The 15538-nt window shown below is 43.4% G+C and overlaps 1 protein-coding gene across 2 annotated transcripts in view; it reads right to left on the bottom strand.

Annotated features, from left to right (window-relative positions):
• JAM2 (junctional adhesion molecule 2) overlaps positions 1 to 15538 on the bottom strand; it is a 98940-nt gene that overhangs the window by 9181 nt on the left and 74221 nt on the right. For both annotated transcript variants that reach the window (XM_030204266.1, XM_030204267.1), the window contains exons 5-8: positions 13746 to 13948; positions 12704 to 12806; positions 11655 to 11762; positions 2285 to 2297 (exon numbers count right to left, since the gene is read on the bottom strand). In XM_030204266.1, coding sequence (XP_030060126.1) covers positions 2285 to 2297; positions 11655 to 11762; positions 12704 to 12806; positions 13746 to 13948 — 427 coding nt within the window. The remainder of the gene's footprint in view (positions 1 to 2284; positions 2298 to 11654; positions 11763 to 12703; positions 12807 to 13745; positions 13949 to 15538) is intronic.

Below are 15538 nucleotides of genomic sequence, written 5' to 3'. Positions count from 1 at the left end.
CTCCCCATTACCCATCTCAAACCTTCATCAGCCCTCCATTCTCTTTTATCTTTAATCTCATCCCCATTATCATATTGCTACTCTCTGTAATCACTATCCTAATTCATTTCCTTGCCACCCCCTCATGGCCCTCTCCCACATGGTTTCACCATCCCCTCCACCCTTCTAGCCCAGCAGCTGTTCCCTCTTTCTCTCCCTTCATAGCCTGACATATTCCTGTCCTTTCTCTCTTCCCTCCTGCTTGCTCCCCCATTTCTCCAGCATTTCTCTCTCTCACTTCCACTATCTGGCTTCTCTCCATCACTTCCTTCTGCTCCTGGATCCAACATTTCCCTCTTTCTCCCTTCTCCACCTCCTGTGTCTTTCTCCTTCCCTCTCATCTACCCCTGTGTCTAAAATCTCTCCCTCTCCTATTATCCACCATCTCTCTTTCCCTCTCTTGTGTCTAAAATCTCTCTTCCCCCTCCCCATGCAGCATTTTCTCCCTTCCTCCTGTCCACTACCTTGTTCAACATTTCTGCCTCTCTTCCCTGTACACCATCTCACCCTCCTCTCCAATCCACCCTTATGTCCAACATTTCTCCCTCTCTCGCCCTTCATGCAGCCTCTCCCCCTCCCCCTCCACCCCTATGTCCAACATTTTCTCTCTCTCATCCTCCATGCAGCATCTCTCTCCCCTCTTACCCTTAAGCCAACATTTCTCCATCTCTCACATCCCTCTCACCATCCATGCAGCATCTCTCCCTCTTCTCCACCCTTATGTCCAACAATTCTCCCCTCCCCATCCTATGTCCAACAATTCTCTATCATTCTTCCCCATACAGCATCTCTCTTTCCCTACCCCACCTAACAACTCTCCTTCTATGAATGGGTCCCCGGCAGCGGCACCGTGGAGGGGAGCAGGCTGGGCTCCCGTGGTCCTGCATCTGTCTCTCTTAAGCATCGCTCTTGCTTAAACAGATCCCTGACAGTGGCAGCAGTTCCCACACGCTGCCTCTACCTGCCCCTAAGCCGAAAACCCACTTTCTGCCACTTCCCGCTGGTGCCTAGTCAGAAACAGGACGTTGCAACAGAGGCAGAAAGGAGGCTTCTGCTACTACTGGGGAACCTGTTCATGCAGGAATGACGCTTAAGGGAGGGAAATGCAGGACCGACAGTGATGTTAAATGTGCACCACTGCTGGGTGGGCCTGAGCCCACCTGTGACTATGCCACTGTTTTTCTCTAGGGGTATGGAGCTACTGCAGTGTGCACTCCATCAGTGGTGGTCAGAGATGGCTTAATTTGTAAGACATATATAATAATCACATGTTGGTTTATGAACCACATGAATTTATGTGGATGTTTCACACATTCGTTGAGATATCCTGAACAACAGATGAGTAAAGAGAAGTCAAGGTTGAACTTTGCTGCTACTGTGGGTAAAACTTCCCCTAGCATGTGCAGTATTTTCATCATTAACTGTGTACATAAAAATAAGTTGCCTAAATCTAACAGGTGTCCTTTGTGGATGGCAGGATTAATCAGGCACACAAGTGGGTGATGTCATTGGATGGCACCAGATGGACTAGCTCTCCCAGAGCTTAGAACTAGTGTAAAGTTCCATGCGTGTGTAGTGAAAACAAGAATGGGTGTCAAAGTTTGTGATCTCCAGGTTAGGTATGGCTGGAAACCTAGGGGTATGTTTACTAAGGTGTGTTAGCATTTCTAACTCACATTTAAATTTAAGGCGCATTAAACGCTAACATGCCTATACATTTCTATGGGCATGTTAGCATTTAACGCGTGTAAACCATTTACGTGTGTTAAAAACACTAACGCGCCCATAGCGCACCTTAGTAAACGTAGGTGCTAGTTTGGTCTGTGCTGAGGGTCTGCAGCTGTTGAAATGTGGACTAAAATGAAAACATTAATTTTTTTTCACAAGAGAAATAAAATGAAATGAAAGAGAAACTGAAACATTATGAAAATGTCAATAAACAGCTCTCCAGAAAGTTGAGACAGCTTTGTTTCACATTCAAAATGAGGACTAAGGAGACCACTGCGTGTGGGAAGGACTTTAGTTCTAATCTCTGATAAACCTGTTCCATCCTGATACCCTTCAATGACATCACCCTACTGTATGTCTTATTAAATCCTGCTTGTCTATACACTATAAGTAATATTCTGTATAGTGTGCATAATCCTCTCTCCATATCACGTTTGTAATATTTTTCCCTATCTAATCCTCTTTGGAGTATAGAGAAAGACTAGGAAGGCAAAAATCAGAAAATATTCATACTTACTGTGATGATTGCCCTAGGGAAAAACAGCAGAAGGTACATAAAGTGAATATTACAGATTCTTAGGTATGCTTTTAAATTATCCTATGTTATTTCTACAAGATTGAATGGCCACTTTCTCGGACCATGCAACCTAAGGAGTGGGCCTGCTCCAATTACTTACCTGGATGTGGCCTCTAGTCTGTAGCTGACACCAAACTTATCAGGCGCTGTCAGCCTCCTCTCCACTGTCACATCAGCAGCAGAATGGTATAGGCTGTATTCTAATCTAACAACCTTCTGCAGTGTATCTAAGGGCTATAATTTCTTAAACACTGTTAGTGCTATCTTACCCAGTGTGATTTACCGCAGAGCAAATGTCTAAACAAAGTCTTTAAAAATACATAATCAAAACACAGATATAAAGCTTCTTAAAATAATATTACTACTTAATACAGAACAATAAATAAACTCCATAACAGCATTGTCCACCCCCCTCTTTCACCAAAAGTCTGAACAGCCAGTACAAATCAATAAACACAAAGTTACAAAGGTTACACCATTGCACAAATCAATACAATACAAAACCCACAAATTATAAAAACATATTTCAATATAATCTATCTTCTCACTGCTTAACCCACCCCACTCTCTTACAAAGGGACTTGGGAAAACAAGGTAAATGCCTCCCCCTAACCAAAAAACCCCCACTGCAAAATCCCACTCCAACCTGTGACTGCACATTAAACTCATTAAGAACCTCTCGGAGGACTGACACACTTTGGTGTGCACTGTTGGAAGTGATCCACTTCTGAGTAGCCCACTGTGACCTCCACAGGAGGGGTGTGTCTGGGGTTTGGCTGGGCTGCAGCAGCAGAGTCTCGGGCAGAGCCAGGCATATTCTCCATGTGAGGGGAGCCAAATTGCAAAGCTTCACCTAACTCCTAGTGACTGGTCCAACACTTCATGTAACTCTCTGCATATCCTGAAGTTCTGTCAAATCCCATTCCATCCTAATCTGAAATAATTTGCTGTCAATAGGGCTGTACCGAATATTTGTATTCGATTCAATATGGCCCTGAACACATTATTTGTATTCAGTTGAATAGGGATTTTAATTCGAATACGAATAATCTGGTGCTCTACTGTGCTAAATCCTACTGAAATAAACACTTCCTCTCTAATTTTACATTGCTTCATTTTTTATTTGTTACTAGCCGTTGAGCCCGTGAAAACGGGCTACTTTTGGAATGGGGGGGTTCCGAGCCCCCCCCCCCCCGAGGTCGGCGCCACACCGCCTCCCCCGGAGTCGCCGCCGCCGCCCCTCCACCCGGCCCGAGCAGCACTGTAAACTTACATCATTCAGCACGCAGCAGCAGGCACATCAGCAAAGCTGCCGTCAGGGCGGGCTTCCTTCTCTGCCTGTGTCCCGCCCTCGTGTGACGTAATGTCGGTGAGGGCGGGACAAAGGCAGAGAAGGAAGCCCGACGGCAGCTTTGCTGATGTGCCTGCTGCTGCATGGTGATGTAAGTTCACAGTGCTCGGGCCAGATGGAGGGGCGGCGGCGACTCCGGGGGAGGGGGGGAGCGGTTCCGACGTCTGCAGCATGCCAGTAGAGACTTCCCTCTCTGTCCCGCCCCCGTCATCACGTATTGACGCGGGGGCGGGGCAGAGAGGGAGATCTCTACTGCGCATTTGCGAGTGAGTACGGTCACTCGCCGTTTATATGTTTGATGTTAAAGCTCAATGCCCATTATTCATATTCGGCTAAATAGTCAAATATGCTATTCGGTACAACTCTAGCTGTCTGCCCCCAAAAGACTCCCTAACTTATTCTGGTGTTGGGTTTACACAATACTCAGCTGATCAGGGGCACCTCTCATATTTCCAATATTTGGCCTCCATTGTTAAGGAAGCAGTTGCTATATATGTTTTTATGTTAGCAGTTCTTTAAGTGCTGGAATAATCCTGTTTAGCACCAAGTATCCCATCTGACTGACAATTTTTACTTTGGTGATAGTCTCCAGAAGTTGTAAAATCTCATCCCCAATTTCCTGGATCTTCAGGCATGCCCACCATATATGTTAGAAGGAGCCAATCTGCCCACAATTCCACCAACATTGCACACTACTGATGGAGAATGGCACAAACCTGCTTTTGTCAGTGGAAATTGGGTTCACATAGCTGTGAAATGGGCTTTCTAGAAGCCTCTCCCCTAGGTATCCAAGGCCTCACCTTTTGGCCCTATCTGACATACTCATGTTTGTACTGCTTTGTCTCTGAATCCCTCTGCCACAGCCAGAAACCTTCACCCTCACTGATCAGTTGGTAGACGAAGGAGAGAAACATTCCTTTTTTTTTCTGTGGATGTGCGTGTTACCCTGGCCTGACTCTATCCATGTGTACATATTTGATTGATAATTCTGATCATGTCCTGCCCCACCTGGGCTGGGCAGAGCAGCAGTATAACTGCACTGGTATTTTAGAGGGAAACTTCTTTGAAGCTTTTTTCTTTTCTTTGACTTTTTGCTCTTATATTCCATCTCTGTGCACTTTGGATATATAGCCACACCCTTTGTTGTCCCCTCCCCGTTCACGGGAGATTAGAGACTAACATGAATACTGTCCATCTGTAACTAGAATCTGTGTGAGCTGATTATTCTGCTGGCATCATATTGAAGGTATCTACCGTATCCTATTTCCTGGGTGAATGTGCGAGGTTGTAGTTTATGCATATTTGTCATCCAAAAATACATAAGAACTCACAAGGTATAATTTAGATCAACTTACCATCCCCTTTCTGAGTTTCTTGGGTGTGTAGTACCACTGATATAACATTTTAACCATTCTCAACTAGATTGTCCACTGGCAATATTTTATGTAAATGGTTATAGATATGTCCCATTCTTTCTTTTCCAGGGTTTTCTCTAAATCTTTAATTTTTTTTTTATAAACAAGGGCACCTGCTCACATTGAGCTGTCAATGCAGCATAGATATGGGAGACTCCCCCACTTTACTGGTCCTAGGTTCAATTCTTCCTCTATTGGGGATTCCTCTTAAATCTGTTGGGGCTCTTCACTGCAGAAACCCCAAAACCTTTTTAAGAAGAACAAGACTCATTTAACTGTTTTGAGCTGAATCATTCTTAATGCAGTACAGGGCAGTTACAACCCTAACCAACTTACTGGCAAGACTGGACTGACTATTTCAGTTTTTATCTGTTGTCTTCTACATCTATAATTTGTCTCCCCCTCCAGGGTCTTGCATCTTTTCCTTCTATCTGCCTATATGTCTCAACCCCACCCAGGACCATCAGAGCAGCACCTTCAGTTTTCTCTCCCACCATCTGGCAGGTTCAGCAAGCATCTCTTCTGCCCCTCTCACCATGGTTCCAGTGTCTCTCCCTTAGTCCTGCTCCTTCCCTCCCCACAGTTGGACACTTGCCTTCTTGAAATTAATCAGTCTGTCTGCTGCCGGTAGCAGTCTGCACTCTAGCAATTACAGCAGACCTTCCCTGTGACACATCCCACCCTTGCAGAAGCAAGAAGTTCTGTTTGAAGAGGCAGGACACATCATAGGGGGAGGGCCAAGTCCCCAAGGCAGGTCTCCTGTAATCAGTAGAGTGAAGACCACTACCAGCAGTGTGTGAGAGTTGGGGGGAAGGGGGAACGGGAGTCCTGGTCATCACCGCTGCAGAAATAGGTTCTTTGATGTTGCCCTACTTTCTTGGTGGAAGATAAAACCAAGAGGCAGACCTTGTAAAAAAACCCACAGTCTATATTCCTTTATTATTATAGGGACAATGATGCTTCCTGGGGGGTAGAGAAGGGTTGACAACTTCTAGAATTATTATTACTGACAGTCTATCTGCCCTACCTCTCTCATTCTCCAGCATTTCAGACTCCAAGGGTGACCTTCTTCCACAAAACCCCAGTTGGAGACATCCCCCTCCCCCTGCTCTATTGGCGATCTGAAATGTTGGTGGCCCTTTGCTTAAAATGTATAGGAACCCTTGTTCTTCGGCTTGACCTTAGATAAGTCCCAAAATCAGAGGCACATTTCATCAGAGCAAAGATTCAAGGATATTTAAAAAGAAATTTAGAATTTTCTGTCAACAAACTGACTGAGTTAGACACACAAGTAGGTGTCTTCATTGCAAATCCCTAGAATGGAACAGCTCTCCCAGAGCTCAGGACTTAGTGGAACGTTCTGAGAATGTGTGGTTCTTCCCAGATGCAGCAGTTTCCTCACCTCAGTATAGTTTTTCCCACTCAGTCAAACAGATGCTAAACAAAGCTTTTCTGATAACCTTTCTTCAAATTATATTTTTTGCCGATGTTGATCTTCATTGAATTTCTCTCTATTTTCTCTTTTTTTCTACAAATGTTTTTTTTTCTTTTTTGACTCATGTCACCAAAGTGAGGGTTTAGACCCTGTCTTCAATGTGGCAGAAAGATCCAGAACCTTGACACTCAATGTGTCTAATTGGCTTGGGAGCAGATCACGACCAGGCAGAATGCAAGCACTGTGCTCGTATTATGTCCAGAAGGATCAACTGAATCACCTTCACAGTCACTACAAAGCTGCAAAAAGCTAATTCAAGTACAGAAACATGAAAAGAATCATCTGGCGCTGCACATTCAAATAGAGAATTGTCAACGGGACTACTCTCAACCTCCCAGTGCAGTGACTTCAAAAGTCCTGTTGCCTGAGATGACTGCCAGACAATGCTCAAACTGGCACTGAATCCTCAGAAACTGCCAGCTTCCTTCTGAGTACTCATATAAACTTGAGGGAAGGCGCCATCTTTGACACCTTCTAAAGTATTTGAAAAATGAGAGCATATCAGTGCTGAAACTCCTCAACAAAACTTTTCTATGCAAATTACCTCATCCAAGCACAAAAGGCTAGACTCTACTTCTGCACAAATCCAGTGCAGACTGCATAAAGATCACTAACACATCACAGGAGTTCTTCAGCACCGATAGTATTTTCCCAGCACAGACATCATCTGTTCTTAGCAGTGGAATATCCTTTGTCTTCAATTTCAAGCACTAGTGATGGTAGCGGATGAACTGTCATTGTGTCTTACTAGCCTTTCTAGAACTGTATTTTCTCTTCCAAAAGCCTCCCCAACCACAAGCAAACCATCCTCCACAAGTTAAATCTGGTGGCAGCCCAGCACAGCAACTGGGACCTGAGAGGATCTTCTCTCTCTCTCTGCAGCGGTTCCCCCCCATCTCTCACCTCAGAGCTGACAAGATCCTGGATTTCTGGTATCTCTCCTCTTCCTTGATCGCTGCTGGTAGTGGTAGTGACACTGCAGCAATTACAGTAGACTGCCTCAGAGCCTCGGCCTTCTCTGCCATGCTGCAATGCATCCCTCCCCTGCGGAACAGGAAGTTGCATCAGAGGAGGAGGGACGTGTCACAGCATGGCAGGGAAGGCCAAGACGGGGAAGGAGAAAAAGGGAGAATTGCTGGAACTGCATAGGAGGGGAAGGGGGAGGAGAGATGCTGGAACCACACAGAAGGGGAGAGGATTGGAGACGAGACGCTGAACCTGCAGCACAGAAGAGAGAGATTTGCAGATGCTGCTCTGCTGGACTAGGGATCGGGAAGAAGGGATGGAATGGATGAATAGACACACAAGAAGAGGGGGAGGGGAGTTTTTATATGTGGACCAGCTGGTGGAAGGAAGGGAAAGACACATACTGGACTCGGAGGAGGGGAAGAGATGGGGAAAGATGCTGGATGGAAGAGAGGGAAAGAGTCACTGGAACCCAGGAGGGAAACTGGACCATGAGATACTGGTGGGAATTGAGAGGGAGAGATACTAGCCCTAGGGAAGGGGGTACGGAAAGAAAGGAAGAGAAAGGGTAGGGTCAAGAAGACAGAGAAGACATGCTGGGCATGGAGGGAGATAGGGACAGGGACACAAAGGGGCAATTCTGGACAGAGAGGGGATGGGGACACAAAGGGACAATGCTGATTACAGGGAGGAAATGCAGGACAGGTCAAGGTAGGAACACAGAGGGTAGATAGGGAGGATAGGGACCAGAGAAGGCAGATGCTGAACATGAAGGAAGGGACAGGGACAAGGACACAAAGGGGAGATACTAGACAAGATGGAAAGGGATGCAGAGGAAAGATGGATGGTGGACATGGAGAGACAGGAAATGTCAAATGGACAGGAGACCCTTGCAAAGACAGGAAAAAAAAGAGAAAAACAGACAAGAGACACTGGGACCACAGAATAGAAAAATAAAATGCTCAGACAACAAAGGTGGAAAGTATTTTATTTTGAATATGTTAGCTTTTAGAAATTTTGCATCTCTGATGATTTGCATTTAAGTTTCTTTTTCTCTAGTAGTGCTGTATGCAGAGTCTGACCTTGAGGTTTCCAGGTTTGTTTTTTTCCTTTTCATATCTCTATTACCGATCTGTGGTCCCTTGGTTCATATTTGTTGAGGGGTCTATCTGTGTGTTGCACATGTGTCCGAGGTGCAGTATTCTGCTAGCATGTAGTTTCTATGTAGAGATCTATAGCAGTTCAGTTTGTTCTTTTTTCTCACTAGATCGTGTGTTGCTGTTGTAATGCCTGATGTAGTATTTACAGTGCTGCCTTTTCACACAAAATTATTGCTCTTTGAGTCCTGTTAGTGCTGTTTTGGTATGGTAAGGTTCTGAATGTATTCTTGCACAAGGTTGTGAATAGTGTTTTGCAGTGGAGAGATTGTGTGTTGGCCTTACTGAGGTGACGTCAAAACTTTAATATAATTTTAGTTTGTCATAACATCAGACATGACCTGATGGCTGAGGGTAAGTGAGATGTGTAAGAGATAAGAGAAGCAGACTTTTCAATCTGCTTTAATTGAATTGCTTAAGAGACCTATATATTTCTACTGAAGTTTGCACTAATTTACTTACTACTTTATTTTGTGGCATTTGATGCATATTTAATATCTAAATTTAATAAAAGGTATTATTTGCAACTATTTTACTGGCCCTCCTTTCTGCATGTTGTGAAACAATTATGGACTCGGGCCCCATTCTAGCCCCATCCACTTTAGCTTCCCCAAACAGCTGAGCCACCAACTGCCTATGCCCTTGAGTCTCATTAGCCAAATGTGGCACATTTATTGCTGCCCTCTTCTCCAGGATATGATGATTTACAAAACAGCTAAGAGGAGCTCTTATATCCAGGCTTTATTCCTATAGAATCTTTCCTGGATGCAGAGAAATATTTCACGGAAATCCCTTCTGATCCCTGTCCTCCTCCAGCAAGAAACAAATCTCTTATTTCCCCAAATTTGTCCAGCACATGGCAAGAGAGAGAGATTTTCTGCATCAAGAAGAAGAAGAATCACATTCAAATATGGTCAGCCTTCTCACATATATGGAAGCCCCAAAAGCTACTACTGCAATACCTATTCATGGCCTACTACAAGACCAACTATTCTGTATGTGCAGACTGTCCTCATGAAGGACATAGGTCCAACAGGCCCCAGGTTTCAACAAAGCCCAGCTCTCACACTCCTCTATTGTAGTTGAAGTAGATTTGGTGAAAGCCAAAAGAGCAGGAAGTTCTCCAGTATGCCTCCTGGTAAAGATCTCTGGTTCTTAGATCACTTCGGCAAGAAAGTATTTCAAGGCACTACGTTTTTTTTTGCCTGCAAAACAATTCATCTATTTTATGTGGTCCAATATATGCATACTGTCTTCCGAAAATAAAGCACTCTCGTCTATCCTTTCACCAAAGGCTCAGACCCAGCTAGCAGCCATCTTGGTGGATGCTAATGAGTATGGCACACGTTATACGGACAGCACATTATGTCTTTGAACCTTCTTCCAAAATTTTCACCTCCGCCATTGCCACCAGATGCAGAGCACGACTGGGCACTTTTGGATTACATGCCGACATCAATACCAAATTAGAAGATGCTGCTTTCACAGGAGGCTTGTTATTTGGAAAGAAAGTGGAGACAGTGGATATCATAAAAGATCACTATTCTGCTCTTCAGAATCTTTCTCTGCTGTTCTACTGCCAACTGGTTCATCCTTTAAACAATACCAGCTGACATTAGTATTGCAGGAGAATTTATTATTACAGAAGAACCTTCTACCTTTACCAAAGAATCCCAGTAGGTGCAACTTCCTGTATTTTTCAAACCACATCAATTAAAAACAGCTCAAATGAAAAAGGTTATGTCCATGCAACCAAAATGCCAGTATTTATATTAACCTTTATCTTCTAGGGCTCCAAATATCCTCCATCAGAAAATGTGCTCTTGCTGCATATCACACTCTGTCCTATCATTTCTTGCTTCTCCATGCAAAACCATCACTGCAGAAGCCTTCTATACCATGAGAATCAATGTTGTCTTAATATCGCTTATGAAGTCATTGTTTAAGTTAATGGAGTCTGCTTCACTCAAGCATGTCACCTGGCAGTTTCTCTTTCTAGTAGGTTTACTTCAGGTAGAAGGAGAGGTAGAACTTCAAGCACTGATAACCTATAAGCCATATACACCAGTTTCCCAAGGTGGTAATACATTTCCATGTCAATGGGGAAACAGAACTTCCTTAATTTTTCCCAAAGAATTTACATGAGAAACCTCTATATACTTTAGAGTGTAAATGGGCCCTCATTTTGTAACTCAAAAGAACTGAATCCATCAGAAAATATATGCAGCTCTTTGATCCCAACAGAACTGGCATTCCTGTTGTCAAACTACAGCAACTTGACTAGCATCCTGCTTTCAGTTCTGTTATAAACAAATGGGTGGTCCTCTAACTAGTAAAGCGAAATCTCATCAAATCAGAGCCACTGCAGCTACCGTGGCTTTCCTGAATTCTATTTCACTGGATACTGTTTGTAAAGCAGTGACCTGGTCCTCACGTCATACCTTAACCCTGAATTATGGCACAGAAAATTTGGTTGAGCTTTGTTGGTCAATCTGTCTGTGTGATACTGCAACTGTCACACTGTTTTTCAGTGCAGGCTTCTCCTGAAGAGGACTATACATAAACAGTTCAGCATCCCTAAGCTTGGGCATCACCGACTTATGTGCCTGACTCAATTCTGCTTGTCAACAGAAACAGCATGGCTACTCACCTGTAACAGATGGTTTCTGTAGACAGTGGAATGGATCACATACACAAGCCCTCCCACTTCCCTAAGAGTTGCCTGAATATTTTTTTGAATTTTAGAACTGAGGAGACCACTATGCGTGGGAAGGGCCATGTGTGCTCAGAACTTCACACCGAGTTCTGGGAGAGCTGTTCCATCCCGGTGCTATCAGATGATGCCACTCATTTATGCGTTTGATCAATCCTAAAATCTACAGAAAATATCTGTACAGGTGAGAACAAAATACATTCATTCACTTACTTGAAAAATAACCTTTTCTCTGGGCATAAAACACACCAAGTCCACATAGTGCAACCACCAGAGCAACTACCACCACAGCAGATACAATTCCACTGACATTTAGGTCATCTGCAAAGTAAAACATGAGTTTATAATCCAGCTGCTAAACTAAGGCATAGAAAGGTAGTAGGAATTTGCCCAAGGTTACACAGTTAGTAGAAGGGCTGGAACAAAAAACCCACGGGCTTCTGCAGGCAGATAGGTCTAAGCAGTGGGTTTTTTTCTAGCGAAAAAGGTGCCGGTACTCAAATGCCAGGCCACCCTTCAGTTGTGGGGTGATCACTGAGGGAACCCACCCCACAATAGCCAGGCCCCTTGCAACCAGTCACAGAATCTATGACAAGGCAGAATTGGTGTGTAAAGCCTGAGCTCTTTCATTAAATCTTGGGGACCATGGGTCAATTTTAGCAGACAATGGAAAAGGTGCCGGTAGTCAGTACACCCTCAAGAAAAGCCCTAGGTCTAAGCTGTAACAGATTTCTCCTGTATGACAAAATGCAAAACTATCACTCAGAACTCAACTAACTAATGTTCATTGATGCATATTATGAGGCACTCACTGAGAATTAAAACCATTTTCATGCATGCATGAGTGTTTAAATCCTAAGAATATAAGAATAGCCATACTGGGTCAGACCAAAGGTCCATCTAGCCCAGTATCCTGCTTTCAGAAGTGGCTAATCCAGGTCACAAGTATCTGGCAGAAATCCTGTTAAATGATCATTGAACAGCGGAATTAAACTCTTCAGAAACAAAGAACATCATTAAATTATATTCAGGAGATTTTATCACAAGTAAAGTGCAGGAAAGCCCCACTATGTGCACTACAGGTGTAAGAATGAACCACCATCTGTAACACAGTGGATGATATCAGGGTTTGTCATTATTAAAAGGGCTTTCACACATTACAATTGTGACAGCATCAAGCTTATGCCATTCAGTTTTTTTGAACTGGCTGTATGGACTGAACAGGTTCCGAGCTGCATGTGTGCACTTCCTCTGACGCTTACCAACTTGCATCCGCTTTGCAGCACATTTCTGGGACCGACCAATTCCATTGTAGGCTTCACAGTGATATTCTCCTGTATCTGCCTTCGCAACTGTGTTAAATTGCTGAAATCAAATATATCAATTACTGTACAGGCAGCTGAGCATCAAGACACTGCTTTCATTGTAGCTAATAGTATCACTACTATGCACCATTTTCTATATTAAATTAATCCAAAATGTAAAAAAAATTCAAATGCACATAGAATATTTTTAGATATACAAAATATTGGATTTTGGGTTAGAAGGTGTAGTACCAGCAGAGATTCTAAAATTCCTCCAAGACTTATTCTCCAATGTGAAAAGTACTTACAATCATGAACACTCATCTTCCATTCCTTACCCTCTAGCACATGCCCCGTACACAAAAGAAATTTAAAATATCCTAATTACTGCTAGAGTAGGGGTGGGCAACTTAAGTCCTCGAGGGCTGTAACCCAGTTGGGTTTTCAGGACTTCTCCAATGAATATGCATTAGATCTATTTGAATACAATGGAAGCAATGCATGAAAATAAATCTCATACATATTCATTGGGAAAATCCTGACAAACCGACTGGGTTGTGGTGCTTGAGAATGGAAGGTGAGAGTGAAAGTGGAGGAAGATAGAGTGCAATAAGGCTGTTGCAGAGATGGACTAGAAGAGCGCTGCCCCAAGGTGAATGGGAACGGAGGGCAGTGCTCCACTAGTCCCCCACTGCAACAGCCTTCTTGCACTCTATCTTTGTCTGTTTTCACTCTCTTCCCCACTCCTCTCCCACCCATCACTTTTTCCCTCCTCCTGCCCTCTCACCTGGCCCCAAAGCTCATCCCCCTTGAGGCTTCTACCACTTCATGCATCTTTCTGTTTACAGCAAACAAAGTGAACATGAAAGAAATGGCTCCCCCCCCCCCCCACCATAATTTGGTTTGGGAACAGTCCTTGATGAATTAGACCCTTAAGGGAATGAGATAAAGGTCTTGTGTTTAGTGGGGTAAAGAATTATCTGAAGGCTTTTCTCCTCACCAGTGTCCCTGACTTCTTGTTGATAGTATAAGAAGAGTTTCTGACTTTGGCATGAGTTGTTGATGTTTCTAATAAGAGGGCACCATCCTTGAACCAGCGATACTGGGAAGCAGGGGATCCTTCCTCTTCTCGGCACTTTAACTCCACCACCGTTCCAGTCATGGCTGAGCTGGGAACCACACACACAGGTACTGCTGGTGCCACTGAAACATACAAGGTGTCAATCAATATTTATATCAGGGCATGAAGGAGTTAATGCTTCTATAGTTGGGTGTAGTAATTGGGATAAAAACTAAAAATATGCACATATAAGGAAGGAAAAGTAACATTGTAACATAGTAAATGACGGCAGATAAAGACCTGTACGGTCCATCCAGTCTGCCCAACAAGATAAACTACATTCTATTGTCCTATTTCTAAGACTAGCCTAATGGTTAGAGCAGCAGGCTTAAGAACTAGGGAAGCCAGGGTTCAAATCCCACTGCAGCTCCTTATGATCTTAGGCACATCACTTAACTCTTCATTGCTTCACATATAGACTTAGGGGACTGCTTTTTTCTTCATCTTTCTCCTACGTCAGCCCAAAGTCCTGGAATGTTCTACCAAGGCATCTAAAGGAGATTGAAGATCACCAGCTATTCAAGAAATCGTTGAAAACATTTTTATTTGAGAAAGCTTATCCTACCAATTAACGCTTAAACCTCAACTATCTCTAATTGACTATACTCGTTTACTACTCCAATTTATTCATGCATCTTTGTATAATCCTCCTGTTCTTTCCCGTCTTTCTGACTTGCCATGTCATTATCCTCATTGCTTTGTAACCTTCTGTAACATTGTAAGCCACATTGTGCTCGCTCTAGTGTGAAAATGTGGGGTATAAATGTACCACAAATAAATAAATAATAAATATGCAGCTTGTGGTGGTCAGTGTTTTATTTTTTAAAATTCTATCCACTGTGGGCTTTTTATATCCAAATATTCAGCACCAGGCTGAACCCAGATACTAGGGCTGAATATTTGGGTATAATGCAACCACCGGCACTAATCTAGGTACTGGTGATACCCAGCCTTTTGGCTATCCTAACTTTAGCCCCTAATTCTATAAACTTCTGCACACATGACACTTACCCCTTGATTTTGTAAAGACCATCAAAAATTGTGCACACAAGTTTAGGTGTGTTCCTGATTTGCATGTGCAATTTAATCGCATAAACAAGCCAATTAACAAGTAATTATTGGCACTAATTAAATTTAATTGGGACCAACGTGCCTTAAACTTGCGCATGGGGGCTTGGAAATGGGAGGGTTATAGGAGTTTTGGGGTGGAACAGGGGCGTGGCTTTGAGTTACACATATAATTATAGAATAATGGTGCTCCACTTATAAGTTTACGCATGGGCATTTGCACCACGTTTTCGTTGATGCAAATGGCCATACCTAAATTTACACACAGCTTTCTGCTTAAGCTTGCATTCTATAAACTGCGCTGAACTTTAGGCACAACTTATAGAATACGGCTTAAGTGGTTCTTTTTAGGTGCCATTTATAGAATTTACACCCTAGTGTGCAAAACTTCTTGTGCAAGTTTAACAGTAGCACCAGTTACATGCATAACTTAATTGTTAAATTAGCTGCTAATTGGTATTAACCAATGGTTGGCTATAATTGGTGTTAAGTGGCACTAATTTCAGTTACACACGTAACTGCCCTTAAGCGTGTAACTGCAAGAGGGTGTGGGCTTGGGAGGGGTATGTGCGGGTCAGGGTATGCCTAGCACTTATACGTGCAGA

Source organism: Microcaecilia unicolor, chromosome 5, assembly GCF_901765095.1.
Source record: "Microcaecilia unicolor chromosome 5, aMicUni1.1, whole genome shotgun sequence".
Taxonomy (NCBI): domain Eukaryota; kingdom Metazoa; phylum Chordata; class Amphibia; order Gymnophiona; family Siphonopidae; genus Microcaecilia; species Microcaecilia unicolor.
This window is presented reverse-complemented; position numbering and strand designations above follow the sequence as displayed.